Consider the following 15,882-nt stretch of genomic DNA (forward strand, 5'->3'; position numbering starts at 1 on the left):
TGCACGACGTGCGGATCCAGACAATACATTTTTGATTATGTGAGCCTGGCGCGTGGGACGTGCCATTTGCATTGTCATTAGTCTAGGACAAGTATAATGTTTACGCAGCGAATGACAATGTTATGGTCTGGCGGGCGCAACAGCCTGTAACCTGTGACTGCTACTGTACCCACCAATCATTAATATCAGGAGTTAATAAAGACAAAACTCTTGTATTAATCCTGATTATAGTGATATATATATATGTGTGTGTGTGTGTGTGTGTGTGTGTGTGTGTGTGTGTGTGTGTGTGTGTGTGTGCGTGCGTGCGTGCGTGCGTGCGTGCGTGCGTGCGTGTATATATATCAGGAGTTAATAAAGACAATTTGTCTTACAATATGCATGCAATATATACAATCATTGCAACGACAATATGCATACGCTTGATTATGTGATTGTTGTACGTTATCTTATACACTGTATATCATCACCTGGCGGCAGAATCTATTAAATTTTAAAACTAATTAATATCTCATTAATTATTTCACAGTCAGTTATCTTTTCGTTGCATAAACCCGCTAGGGCTACTAGCATCTATTGTTGTTTTGTTTGCAGGTTTTACACACACGCACACACGCACATACACACGCGCGCACGCACGCACGCACGCACACACACACACACACACACACATACATACATACACACACGCGGGTACCCTCATCATATTCCGCACTCACGCGATGCTAATGCAGCTCTAACGCCAGAAAGCGCTGTACACACGCGAATCTTTTAGCATATTGCACTGAAGCATTAAACTTTATTTGAATTTGAATTTGAATTTGAATTTTGAAGGCTTGCCTCACGTAAAGATTTTGCATCACCATGTTACAGCTTATTTACGATGGAAGTAACGAGGGACAATGCGCAGGACAGCGCGAGGGCATCCATTCGTTCTCTAATCTTACCACACGACTTCACGGGGATGAGAAGAACATCAGTCCATCTACATAATAACCACCATTGAAGTCGCTCTGCATTATAGCTGAAGCTATGCCAGTGCCTATCGCGGCTACTACACACGAGGTCGCACACGGCCACCTGGATCAAGCCCCACTCAATATTATGATTAGGATTAAGGTGAAATTAGGGGCAGCGTAATGGTAAGCGTTATGACGACGATGATGATGATTACATGACGATGACAGTGTATGGACGCATCGCAAACGCACACACACACCCTTCCCGGAGCTTAACTGTACATACATTACTGGGTTAGGAATAGCTAGGGGTTATGGCGATGATTTACAACGATGATAATCTACTCATTCTACTGTCTATCATCTATGTAGAGGAAATTAATGCACTGTAGACATAGCTATTGATATTTTCGCTATGTCTTCCTCTTGCATATACATGGCCGATTACCAGTAGGGTTAGGCAAAGATCACAGTTTTAAGGTAATGACGTATGGTGACGCGGAATGTACACTCCCACTTCCCATTGTCTCCCTGTGCATGAGTGATAACAAGAGCTAAAAATACCGGCAATGTTTTATTAGCTTTTGACGATGAGGTTAGGATTGGGTGGCGGTTCGGGTAAGGACGTATGTAACAGGGCATGTACACCCACCCTCCCTGTTGCCTCCATGTACAGGGTGTTAAATTAACAGGAGTTCGGAGTCAAATACTCCCTGATTTACTGTCGGACTCCTGATTTGACATATATGCAGGAGTCCGTGTGACTCCCTGAAAATTCTGCCATACTAACTAGTTCGTTCCAGAGCACGGCCTCGCGGAATTACCGTATTTTTTAATCTAATGTCCTAAGAAAATTTGGCAGACGTGCAACCGCATGAATCTTAAAAATAAGCACATGCGTTATCTTTAATTTTGAACGTCAGACTGCGGACTCCCTCATTTTGCTGCGGACTCCCTCTTTTGGAGGTTAGGGAGTCCGTTGGACTCCCGTGTTCAAAAGTTAATTTCTACCCCTGAAGTACATACAGTAACAAAGGGGTAGAAATTAACTTTTGAACACGAAAGTCCAACGGACTCCCTACCCACAAAAAGAGGGGGTCCGCAGCAAAATGAGGGAGTCCGCAGTCTGAGGTTCAAAATTAAATATAACGCATGTACTTATTTTTAAGATTCATGCGGTCGTTGCACGTCTGCCTAAATTCTCTTTGGACATTTAGCTGAAAAAAATACGTGTAATTCTGCAAGCGTAGTTATATGGCAGAATTTTCAGGAGTCACACGGACTCCTGCATATGTCAAATCAGGGAGTCCGACAGTAAATCAGGGAGTATTTGACTCCGGACTTCCATTAATTTCACACCCTGGTAACACGATAGGGTTAGGATTGGGTACTAGTGGTTACCGTAACGATACATGTATGTCACAGGGCATGGTTCACACTTCCCCTCCCTGTACATACACAATAGGGTTAGGATTGGTTGGCAGTTTACGGTGTAAGGTCATATATAACGAGGCATACATGTACACTCACCCTACCTGTTGCCTCCCTGTAGTACATACATGATGATAAAGTTAGGATTGGGTGGCGGTTACGGTAAGGACCCATGTAACTGCGCATGTACACTCCCCCTCCTTGATGCTGATGATTAGGTGGTGGTTACCGTGACGACGTATATAACAGGGCATGTACACTCACCAGTCCCGTTGCCTTCCTGTAGCGACTGACTGCCTTCTCCATGAGTTCTCGTACGAGGATGTCCCCGCATCCGCAGGGAACCATCACCCGCACGTTGCCAAAGCACACGGTCACCTTCATCGTTACTCGTCGTCGTCGTTAACGTCGTGGATGCTGCCGTCAGCGCTACCGCTGCTGCCTCGCACGCGCGCACCGGACGTAAATCGTTCAATCTCCGGCGATCGGGAGCAACGGTGATCGATCACATGACCCCCTCATGCGCGTGCGGAGTGGGGTGTATCGTAGAGTAGGTACGATTGTCACGTCGCCGCGATATCCTTAGTGTTTTGTGTCACAGTACGGATGAGATATCGATGAGCCTATGTGCGTGTCCTGGAAGTTGAAAGTGAAGTATGAAGTCATGACATCAACACGTTATTTAGATAGGGTAGAGAACAGAGTTACAGTGTTGGGTAATCACTCATTACATATTCGCGCACACACAAGTTACGTTTACATTAATTACATGTATGATGGAGGTACATCAATACCACATGCTAAGATTTTGAATAACACACATATACTGAACAGTGTTGGACATTTTATAGCAACCTGCCCCTAGTCTCAGACTGGTAACGTTTAAGCAGAAATGGCTTACTTTTATGGATTTTCATTATAAGCTAATATTAGAAACCTAAGTCTTCTAAATCAAGAGTAGCTGGCATTTCAGACCTATTTCCAAGACTGGTACTCTGTGTTTAATTCGAAACGTACCCTACCTGTTGCGGAATTACTCAGTGTTGCTGTAGCTGTTTTAAATACTCGGTGACGACATTACTCATTACTCAATAGTTAATATAAAATAAAGCTAAATACGAAGAAAGTTCGCGATTGTGAGTGTACGTAGCAACAAATATTTAATCGTGTTGAGCATGAATTCCTAAAGACAAACACGGCTAACGTGCTCTCCTAATCGCGACGACATCGCCACCATACTGCGCGGTCAGACTTATGACGCTGCGAGTAGAAGAATAACAACATTCCCACCGCAATAAAGAATCACAGAGATAATCGCTGGCATTACCACTCACAAAACGCCAGATTCGCTACACTGACAGCACTTAAAAGCATGCTGCTCCCTTCCTTGGTGTGCAAGAGTCGGAGTAACAGCGATTACAATACAGTAGAATGCCTTACCGTTCAAATCCAAGTGATTTTAGAAGAGCGTTGCAACACTGACATGACAACGCTGACGCCATGCTTGTAACTGTACAACATCCGGGTCACTCGCTGTGCTAACTTTGATTGGCGCACCTGCACAGGTATGATATATCGGCTTGATTACTTATGCAACGCAAAGGAAATTAAAACAGGGAGAACTGTCGTTTCGCTTTGTGGTGTTATGAGGCTATATTTACTTATTAGCGCTCAGCATACACAAACAGCGTTTACATTCTACATAATACCACGAAACGCCATACGCGCATATCATGAACATACCGCGCCATCTACTATCAAAAATTTCCATATTTTGTAGCGAATCTCAGCAGGTGGTCGAGAAGGTTGGATGGTTGCGAGGTGCGGGGTGTAACGGCACAGGCACTTGAAGCGTTTCAATAAAATATAATGCTAAATAAATACAAAATCTTTACTACCAAAGTCTTAATGTTTCTATACTCTCTTTCACCTATTATTGCCGACAATTTTTGTTTTAGTTGTTGCCAGCGTTTGTTGCAGATGAGCATTTGGACGGCATTTACAGGAAATTGTCGGCAATAATAGGTGAAAGAGAGAATAGAAACATTAACAGTTTGGTAGTAAATAGATTTCGTATTTATTTAGCATTATATTTTATTGAAACGCTTCAAGTGCCTGTGTGTAAGGGGGGTCATGGGTGGTGGCATAAGAAAGGGGCCAGTGGCATATGTGGTGGTAAGCCAAATAATATATGTGACACAAGAATCCGAAGTAGTTAACGGGGAGAAGTTTATCATTGCCATTGAAGTAATGAGGTTTGTTTGTGAGTTTGTGGTTACTTCATTGTAAGGTGTGCAGTAGTGTAAGTTACTTGATGAAACTGACTGCATATGTATGCAAAGTTGTGTTTAAATCTATAACCACATGATTTACAGCAGCGCACACACACACAATGTAACGGTCACGTGGCAAACAACCAATTCCTTCAATATTACAAAATATAAATTTTAATAAAAGCTCTACAACAAATATAAATTTCCATATCATATATAGTTGTGCTACAGTTGAGGTGTCTCAAAGATATATATATATTCCGGTGAATACATCTACATCTTCTATCATAATAATATTTGCATCAGTAATACACGTTTGTCATAATTGCATGGGTCATTTAACTCATTTGAAGCAGCATGAAATCTTAGTGTAATAATTCGAAAAAAATATCATTTATATTATATATGTATGGAATACATAAGGTCGTGATATAATTTCATGCCACAATTAATTATTTTGGGGAAATCGTCTTTTTTGCGCATCAATTAGACTTGAAAATGCCTTTGTGAAAAAGCATCTGCCAGGTGCTGCCACCTGGATAGGTGTGGGCATCCAGAGATTCCTGTTTCAACTCGCTGCTATAGCCAGGTGCCTGTAATAAAACAACCACCATGAAAACTGTGTACAACACAGTTCCAACACCTCATAGAGTTTTTCATATTCTTGGACAACATATACTATAGGTGAAAGCCATAATAAAGCAACAAAGTCAAGTGTTATAGAATGCAGACATACCTGTGGGGGAATGTACGCAGCATTTCTTATGATCACCGGATTCACAAAATGTTCATGCAGATGATCGACAAACTCAGTCACCCTGCAACACGCGCAAAAGAAATATTCGCACTCATATCTTTATCTCTTACTCTAATGTAACTGTTGTAAAAAAATGCATTCTTCCACCTCTCCAACCCTTTCTTTTTATTTCTCTGTTTCTCATACGTTATCACATACACACACACTCACTCTCTCTCTCTACGGTCGTCTGCGTTCTCCTCTCTCGTCATGACTCTCCCGTGCAGTCTGCGTCTCCATCTCTCTGCTATCGTCTGCTCTCATCGGCTGCTCGATCTCCTCTCCCTCTCTCTCTCTCTGTCTGTCTCTCACTTTAAAATACTTTAATCACATTCGCTCTCTCCCTCTCTGTGTTCACATATCTTTTTACATATTCATACTGCACAGTGCTGCCACCTACCTGTTTTCTAACGAAGCAGACACACATATATAGTCAAAGATGGCCATATGTTGCACGAGCTCGCAGAGGCCTAGTCCTCCCGCGTGCGGACACACCGGCACTGGTAACACAACATCAATTACCGCCAATCACTGCAAACTCATTAACAGGTCATATGTGATGACTAAATAATACGAGATACACCCAGAAATATAATTGGCACGACAGTTTTGACGAGTTATCGTCGTCAAGCTGTACTCTCGTAATTAACAGGTTAATTAAAGCCACCTCATCACGTCACATCTACCTATTATCAACTGTAACCCATACTGAACATCAAGCCTTCAATCATTACCTAAGCCTTCCCATTAAACCAGAATTACATTTATCCAAGATTGAAACGCCGACCACTAACGACTCTCGCGTCCCGTACCTTTGAATTTTGCGGCCAATAGCAGGACGGCAATGATCTCGTTGACTCCGCCAAGACGACAGCTGTCAATCTGGCAGAACTGCATCGCGCCGGCCTGCAGGAACTGCTTAAACATGACGCGGTTGTGGCACTGCTCCCCCGTCGCAACGCCGATACCCAAAGGTTGCAGGGCCTACCGAAAATAACCAGCCACCGACAGACGTGAGTGGCCTACCAAGATTAAAGCCTCGGCCCATGTAAAAACCCTGTCCTAAGCCAAGGTCAAAACCTAAGCTTCAGACAAACCCAATGTAAAAACCCTGTCCTAAGCCAAGGTCAGCGCGATTCATTGCTTCAAAGGGAGTCTCTCCTACCAGTTAAGGGATTTCTTCGAGATCTTGGCAGGGAGATCTCCTATGTGCTGATATAACACGCGCAGTATCTGAAAATGTCCCACAATGAAAATCTGTCTGACACTGCTCGTTTGAAGCATTCGGCAAGGATCGGCAGTATCAGCTCCTTGGAGTTGATTTAGGGAAATAGTGTTCCCACATAACAGACTCCATGCGCTGTTGTTTGTGTTTCTAACAAGCTGTGCTCGATGTAACCCGCGGTCTTATCCAACTACCACTAGGTCAGGTCCGCATCTTTCTTCTCCGGCAAGGTGACTGTGACGAAGGCTAACTGCCTCAGTTTACCGTCGTTGGCAGAAACTGTCACGGATGTCAGAGCTCAGATTCTGTGAAGGAGCTTCTCGTGTTGTTTTAGTAGATGTTTTTTCAGCAAATGGCCCGTATAGGGGGTGGGGGGTGCAAACCTCGCAAAACAGAACTCAGCCGTCTGTGATGACTTGAACACGTGAATGCCAAGGTTACTCGATGTCCCTTGATCGCGAAGCCTTGCCCGCACGTACGCAACAATCGAAACGTTAATGCCGTCAATGTCGCGTGTTCTGTGCTTACTAACATGTCTGGCCCTCCCGGCACCCCCAGCACTTCCACAAACATCAACAGGATATGCTCTATCTCCGTCAATGCAGTCTCAATGTGCATATGAGCTGAGTGTCTGGACGTCACCATACGTGCCACACTCTACAACGGAGACGTACCAACTCGGAAAAAGAATGCACCAAAGGAGTGGACACGTCTTCGTGAAACTCTTGCCGCCTTCGGCGCACCACACAATCTCTTCTGTCGTGCCAGGAGACAGACATGGTTGAGATACTCGCGCGCGTGAACCTGCGTGCCGCATACCTGCACAAGAATTAAGCCAACGAACTACACACAACAAGCTTGCGAGCTTCACAATTCGTCCGCACCCTTCGCAAATGTTGTCCACTGGTGGAGTGCAGATAGCAGTGCATGCACTCGTACTCGGATCGTTGTGGACTCCATGTGCTTGTTGAGGTTCAGACACGCTCGTGTCAAGCGAACACCTGTGTGCCGCACGTACTGACACTTCGGCAGCGATCTCGGCGCAGATGCTGCAACACCATCAGAGAGAGAATCGTAAACACTGCAGCCACACGCGCTGCAGACGTGAACACGTGCGGTGTGAATCATACGTTGAGTCTATCTGTACGAACGCCTTCATTCGGTACTGCCAGCTTGCACTTGTCTGCATGCAATCACGCCAAACCGTTTCAATCTCCTGCACTTGCTGGCAGAATCGCATGTGTAAAGAGACACTAACAAACCCTTGCCTGCTGAGGACACGGCCACTTTCTTGCATATCTCGGCAGCGCGATTCGCCCCGCCCGTCGCTGCAGAGGCAAAGGTGCTATCGTCAGGTATTTCTCCTTGGCAGAACTTTTTTTCACCACAAACTAATCGCAACCGAAGACTGTTGTCTCGTGTGTTAGAGCACAACTAGTTCTCAGAGAGCTTTTCTGTGTAACGTTTTGGTACACAGTGCATATAAATCGACCTTGTGCTTGTTGCTGTGCGACTCCAATAGTTTCTGCCGTGTTGAATGCTTGTAGCATAACTTGCAACCAATACTGCATCGCTATATACTACAGGCAGGCTTCCAGTTTCCGTCAACGTATGAAATTTCGTCAACACAACAACTACTGCAGTGGACAGCCCAAATGGGTCTGTAGGTACGTAAAGCTTCCATCATGTGTAAATATATACCCCCCAGACTGTACACTTGCTCTGCGGACTCCCAGATTATGCAACATGATCATCAAGAATATCTCTTCTTGAAAACTCTATCACATATTTGGCATGAACCTGCCTTCATGAAGGCATGTGTCGACTCAAAGAGTTTTTCTAGTGAAATTGCTATGCATATTTTAACACCATATATTTACTCAGATTTTGAGAGTTCTGGCACAACATCCAAGATTTGTCTGCCCTACATACTACCAATCTATAAACTTTCCACATTGCTAGGACGACATCAAATCTGCCTCATTATCCTGAAAGGGAGTCTTTCACTGTCACTACAGCAATCCTAACTACATGTTGTCCCATTAACGGCTACCTCTGAGACAGCACATTCTCCATATCTCTGGACGAGTGATCAGATCTCCAGTTGTTCAAACAATTTTTTACAGCGGAGCCTGCACTAAGAAAATGGCGTCAGGTGTCACAGTGTTTCAAGAGAACAACTGCTTCACTTGCCACTGACCTGGCCTCCCCCTGTGCGGCCCCGTGTGTAACATAGACAACGTGCGGTCACAACACATAACAGGGGACTACCTTCACAGAGCTCACTGAACAACACACACACAAGGTGGCTTGCGCATCGTGCGGGGCGCGCAGCACGGCATTGCTCTGAAAGCACTCTCCCGCATTGCCTTACAAGCCCAGCGGCCGTGGCTCCCCGCCGATGCGTCGTTAACTGACCTTGTCTGAATATTCGCTGGACTCTCGAGTGATGGCATGTTTTGCACAGGTTCCTACCTAGTTGTTACGTTTCCTGCCTGGTTCTAATATTGGTTTTTTGTTCGCAGTGATGGCGAAACCATCGCTTTTCTACATGATACCTCTGCAGTTCTCGTATTCCCAACAGTCTGGCGCATCTTGTGGACTCACACACACACAAGTGGAGAACTAATAACGCAGGCTTCATCCTCCATGTTTCTGCACACAGTGAATCGTTCGGACTCGAGCCATAAACCGCTCATAGACCAAAGATCGGAAGTGCTGTCTAAAACAGAGGCAAATCTCTGAGCTCTTTGTATGTTTCAAGACTAGTAAAAAACACATCTTCAGTAACATAAGAGTGCCTTTACTACTACGCACTTGCGCCCGGGTGCTAAGTAACAGTCAAGCACTGCTGTTCAATAGCATGCAATAAAGATAGTAATAATCACCACAACGTATTTAAGTCACTAAAAACAAAAGGTGAAAGACTGCCTCAAAAAATTAGCACAAATAGATCGCCTAAATAGCACTAAGACTTATCATTAAGACCGTACACATACCAATAATAGTAACAAATCTATGCACATTGAATGAACAAAGATAAAGTGCAGCTCGTTAGGAGGAGGCACAGAAGGCTCGGAAGTAACTCAAGCCAAGACAAACCCAACACCACACCCACCTGTCCTAACCTAACGTTTAGAAAACCACCTCATATGCCATCTAGCCATAAGATATTATAGCACATATCATGCTTAGTTAGACTCACAGTAGAGACACAAAACCATTCTAAGCACTCAAATTTCGAGAGAAACCCACAATCGGTGTCACACAACTTCTCCGTCCTAATGATAGAACGCACACCAAACCACATTGAGAGCATGTCTGCACACAACAGTACCTATACTGTTCTAGGATTACCACAAGTACCGCGCTGAACATCGTCTGCTCTAGTTGTTCATCCACTTCAGGGCAACACTTGCTCAACAGCTGAAAGAAAGAACAAGATTAAAGAATACTGTTACTGTCCCTTGAGAGCTGATTTTCAAATCAAAATTTTCAATACAGCTCACACTATTGGTCGAGAATAGATCGAGCGCTCGACGCCCGATGAGCAGCTAGCCTAAAACCCAATGTTGTAAGAAATTAAACTACTTAGCCTCTGTCCTACCCAAATACCCTAGTTCCAAAATCCAACCGGATATCATAAGTACGCACTTGGCGTCTTAACTTAACACAGAGCGTCTCCAACAACAATGTAAAAAATTAGAAAAGTGTAAATTCTCATTGTAAAACATCTGAAATGTTGTGTTATATCTTTCATAACAATGCTATTTCCTCTAATCCACAACTGTGATTACCAAAAAGAATTGCTATAGTTAGCGTTTCAATCACACACAAACATATCCAAAGGCAAAGGTCCCCGGAACAGTTCAGAAAAAAAACATTATAATGAACGCCAATGATAAGATAGGAACACTTGTCTAGAATTCAGTAGCATTTGAAAATCACTACAATTTCGTACTCTTGCAACTTATCCTAAACAGATAGAACATGCTAAAAATATTAACATTACAGGACAATATTTTTTCTTCGAGAGATGACAACTTATGGTCAAAAACGTCTAGGAGGCAGGGCACGACATCACTTGTGTGTCTGCACGAACATATACGAGGATACTCCGCGCCGGCAATGGACTACAAGTTTCTCCGCCGGCACGAATCGTAGAGTGTCGGCCGCGGCTTTGTGTACTCGTCGGGATTCCAACGATCGCGTATCCGATGGATCGTCTGATCTGACTGCATTGTTGGCCTCCGGCCCATCCAGGACTCAGCAGATTGGATATCTTCGTATTCATACGAGCAGGCTTAAGCGACCCTAACGGCAGTTGCCGGCGGCGCGAGGCCGATGTAATGCCCTATACAATAGCAGGCGCGTATCCACGGCCCTCCCCAGCTGGCCGAAGAATGTGTCAAGATTCGGCTGTCGACGACCCATGGACAGCAGCACAGCTGGCCTATGCCCTCTTACGTTAATGCGAGAGTAAAGAGCGACCCGTGGTGCCATCGCTAAGACTCGGTTCGCTAGGCAGGCACGTTGTCGCAGAGCGGTGCCAATTCCTAGCAAGCGGTGCCGGCCGGATTCGCATCTAGCCCTTGCGCAAAAACAATAGACCGTACGGAACGTGCTGCGTGCCAACCGCGTGAAACCAGACTCAGACCGATCGAAAATCGTGCCGTGTATTGCAGCGTGTTAGGAAACGAATATTTCCATGCTGCACGCCCGACCTCGGCCCGCGCGCGATTAAAGCTGCGGGAAACGCCGTTCGTGTGCAAGAATGGCCAGTTGTGATTGTATGGTGTGTAGCTGCTAAAGTGCAGTAAATTTAGAGAAGTTTAGTAGACAGATTCCGACCACGAGACAACCACAAGGTGCGATAAAGTTTTCAAATAACAATGGTCTAGGAGCTCTTGGTTACAGGAACAGTAGCGTCAGGCCAGGGTCGCTAGTGGATTCCTCTATCTCTCAGTTACTAGAGGCCGACTAGGATAGTTGCACATATACAATGAGTAACTACGTTGTAATGATAACACTATTGTACCTGACGAACGGTACTTGTCACCATTACAAGCATAGCTTTTTTGGACAAATCGATATACGTAGTATCATATTTGTGTAATAATGATCATAACTTCATCTTACAAAAGGTGCCTTGGTGCCCTCTCAAAATCAGAAGTGAGGGAAGTTTCCCGTATCGAATGGAGATCACTGGATGTGATTAATTTAAACAATATTAGCAAAACGTGTGGGCAAGATGCACATAAGAGCAACAATCCATTAGAGAGGAAAAATCTGAAAGGCAGTTATCGCAATTGCAATCTCGCCGCCCTCAAATAAAGAGCCTTGCCCCTCCGTCAACTGGGCAGCTGTAATGTCGAGGTCGCTTGGTTTCCGCACCAGCTCAAGGTGGTGCAATGCGTTCCGCGATCGCCCAATGCGCCATACGCTGTACCTCTGTGCATCTAGCCGAGGAGATGGATCGCCCCAAAAGGCGGCTATCGTCAGATATGGCGAGTCCGCGCGCCGTACCTCAGCTAAATCACAGCTTTTCGTTGTTATGAACCCATCTCCGTGAGTAGGTCACAAGCAAAGTGACCGGTAAAAGTGAGCTTTGCGTTGTTGTCGGGATCAGATCAACCAATAGACTCCTTCGATCGGAACCTAGGAGTAAAGGTCGCCGTGAGTGTTTATTAGTGCTCTTGATATAGCATGTTAACTATCGGATTCGCTGGCGATCACCTTATCGACGCGTATATGTACTCCAAACAAGACGCGCACCATTAATAGCAAGTAAGAGTTTGACAAAAGCACAAAATATAGAAATCACATCTCAAAGGAGAAGAAAGTACGATGACATCTCTCTTTATGTAAATGCGATCACATTAGAGAGATCACAGTCTTGGATTGAATTGGAGATTTAAGTGCTGTATTTTCTTGTCTCGAGTTTAATGAGCACACGTGCTAAAGGTCGGTATACACACTGCCAACTCATTCACTAGTGTTCTGCCATATCATGACTGGTTAATAGACCAAACAGTGTCTCGGCTCTAGTGTGCAATATCGGAAAGAGAGCCACCGTGGAAAATATACGCTTACGAGAAACATACTTCTTAAAAACTAACAAAGTCGAAGCATAAGAAAGTGAAACGCAAAAAAAAACGGAAAGGATAACAATAAGAAGCAATGGAACCGGCTCATGAAAAAAAAAATGACTATAATTACAACTGTTTTTATTAACATGCCTTCTTAGCAGCTATGGTTTCTCAATAACTACTTTTCTAACATAGTACAATCATCTTTTGTCTGATCTTAATCATTTTATACTCATAGATTGAAAGCACATGAATCGCTGGCATACTGAAAACACTCTACGCGGACCATTGGACTCGGGTTTTCTTGCTCTTAGCGTTTCCCCGTTGCGCGTTATTCCATCGTGCATACATACGTCGTTCTTCGACACATCCCCCTCTGCCCTTCACAATATATCCTGTCTGCCAGTGACACGAATATGCGACTCCTAATTGAGATAGGTAAGTCATGTCTGTATGGCAACCCACGAAAACCCTGATGGTTCCGGTAGCCGGGAAACGGATAAGACAACCGCCTCGCCTGGTCTACGCACAGCTGTGCCTCTGCAACAATCACACTTGAGAATCTCGGTGTTCATTCAACGACTTTCAACCTCGATTTAATTAGGAAGGTTAATCTGGGTATGGTGCCCGAACCAAAGTGTCAACTCCAGATTCAAATGGTTTTACCATGTGAATGAAGCAGCATTTGGGAATAGATGATCTTATCCCTCAGCTACAGACATACAAGCTAGGTCAGCAAACGGCTATGCGAGTTACAATTGTTTCTAACATGTGTAGCGAGGAAATAAGATCTCATTATCAGCTAGATATAACCATATAATTATCCTATTAGGAGATAATAAGCCATGATATTCGTATATGACAAACCTTAAATTATCGACGAAATCTGGTATTCCCTAAGGTCAAACACTACTTCTTCTCTCTTCAAGGGAGTGGGCTGGGTAATGAGTTCATGGTATACTTCATCTGGTGAAAACCTTAATTCAGACATGAGACCATGAAACATGTGAGTTTTCTTTGTTATACTTATTCAGCATTTATTGGTTATGACTTACATCAGTGCTGTCAAATACAGGAAGAGCCGGCAAGAATATAATTTTGCAATGCTTCGTGGATGTAAATTAAAAATCTGAGATAGTGAGGCTAGGGATATTCGTCAGATAAACAGACACAAGACTTAAGGGCTCGCATAAATTAACCTGTCTGGTCTTGTCGTGCGGGATGCTCCAATGGACGCTAAAATCTGTGAAGCCGCGCGCTGACTTCTGCGTGACAAATTTTGGTAGCTGTCCCAGGACTCGGCAAGACGGCTTCCACTGCAGGCTGTCAAGTGCTCATCCTGCTTTCTTGGAGTTTTTCAGTCGGGCGAAAAAACACACCACAGGATATCTCGAGGATATTAGTCAGCGAATCTAAAGTATAAAATAGACCTAGATTATATCTTAACCATACCATAGATATATACATAGTATATCATAATATATATATATATACACGAGTCATATAATCGTCAGGAATTACCCTATAGGCCATCTAATATTATCATCAGCTCCTGATCATTATTATCACACGGCCCGCTCAGGCTCGCTGTAAAACGGCTTTAACCCAACGCACTTTGGAGCAAATTTCGGCAAGCGAAAAATCTGTAGATTCTGGTCACTCTCTTATGAGTTGCTAAGAGAGGTTTGTGAAGATTTCCCCTGTGAAACTAGTGGAGAGCCGGACAAATCAGGTTTTGTGTTCCACCAGTTTATGAAAGGACAGGCCAGGACGAGAAAGAGCCTGGGACGGTCCGCTTACAGCAATGGCAGCCACAGACGCTGGTTAAAGATGTCGCCGGAACGTTTTCTATAACTAGAAGCAGATGATGCCGATTTCGTACTCGAGGCGTACTACGCTACAACAGTCTTAATAACACCAACATCGTGTATGGTAACTGACTCGTACATGTAATGCTGAAGTCAACGCCAGAGATAAGCAGATCGGCTCTGGGTCATCGCTCAGTTAGCAGCTCGCCAGAAAGCTGGCTGAGAAGAGAGAAATAGTCGCAGATTAACGTTTCATCTGCCAACCGCAAGTGGTACACGAAAATCGTTTGCAAAAAACAGATCTGCAGTGAAGTTGAGTCAGTACTACAAAGGAAAGATAGAGACAGTCACAGCACACATATTTAATGTAACTGAAGGACGCAAAAGAGCATTGGATTCGAAGTGGGGTTGTCGAAGATTGATAATACCTGTTGTACACGTGAGAGCAAATGATGCCCGAATTATCTTCACCTTTCCTTCTAGCCTTCGTCCCCATAGACTCCCAAAAGGGCGATTGACGACTGCCGCTGTCGGCTAAGTGAAATGACACGCCTTTCGGGTGCCAACCTGATGCACAAATGATGTTCTAGTTCATAAAATCCACAGTACCAGTGGATAACCACCTGAGGCACATTACCGTGAGGCTGTTTCATTGGCATTTACTAATGAGAACCTATGCCACTCGCGACAAAAATTTCGTTTTTGAAATAAAGTTACATACCGCACAGGCAACTGACTGTGGTCGCTAGGTGTAGAACAATTTATCTCCAAAGCTAGAAAGTCATCAAAAATAATATTGCTTTAGTTTCTGACACGTAGACACCAGGTGGATCAATTGACGTTCACGGCTATGCCAGCAACTGCAATAGAATAGATATTCGAATAGTAAAAATAATAATTCCAAGAATTATCTCCCAAGTATATCATTCATGAGAACTATCTGGACTGGTATCACTGACATACACCCTAACAAATCAAGTTTGTGAGAGACGCATGTCTAAATGCTCTGGAAACAAACACGTGCTACAAACAAAGTTGACCATTTCAGCAGGCACGGCCGGAAAAACGGTACAAATTGTGTTGTTTGAACAGAGCCCAGACAACAATAATGGCAGGGGGTTGGTCACAGTCATCTCCAATTCTGAAGAATGCAGAGACTCCACCCCCCTATAGCATCACCTTAGGACTGGAGATTCTCCAGCCTGACGCACGCTTCGGCAAAGCTGGGAGACGCACACTCTGGACGCGCTGCGGATCGCAGGGATTGCGAGCGCGGCATCTGGCGCTAGCGCCCATTCCAA

At 44.4% G+C, this 15,882-nt stretch overlaps 1 protein-coding gene across 1 annotated transcript in view; it reads right to left on the reverse strand.

Annotated features, from left to right (window-relative positions):
* Window positions 1-4,897: 4,897 nt before the first annotated feature.
* The window catches only part of LOC106813854 (mitochondrial enolase superfamily member 1-like), a 16,222-nt gene continuing 5,237 nt past the window's right edge, over window positions 4,898-15,882 (reverse strand). Inside the window, exons 11-17 of the mRNA XM_014818091.1 lie at window positions 7,947-8,012; window positions 7,624-7,733; window positions 7,213-7,341; window positions 6,272-6,443; window positions 5,860-5,959; window positions 5,400-5,481; window positions 4,898-5,256 (exon numbers count right to left, since the gene is read on the reverse strand). Coding sequence (XP_014673577.1) covers window positions 5,146-5,256; window positions 5,400-5,481; window positions 5,860-5,959; window positions 6,272-6,443; window positions 7,213-7,341; window positions 7,624-7,733; window positions 7,947-8,012 — 770 coding nt within the window. The 3' untranslated portion in view covers window positions 4,898-5,145. The remainder of the gene's footprint in view (window positions 5,257-5,399; window positions 5,482-5,859; window positions 5,960-6,271; window positions 6,444-7,212; window positions 7,342-7,623; window positions 7,734-7,946; window positions 8,013-15,882) is intronic.

This window comes from Priapulus caudatus, unplaced genomic scaffold, assembly GCF_000485595.1.
Source record: "Priapulus caudatus unplaced genomic scaffold, Priapulus_caudatus-5.0.1 Scaffold835, whole genome shotgun sequence".
Classification (NCBI taxonomy): Eukaryota; Metazoa; Priapulida; class Priapulimorpha; order Priapulimorphida; family Priapulidae; genus Priapulus; species Priapulus caudatus.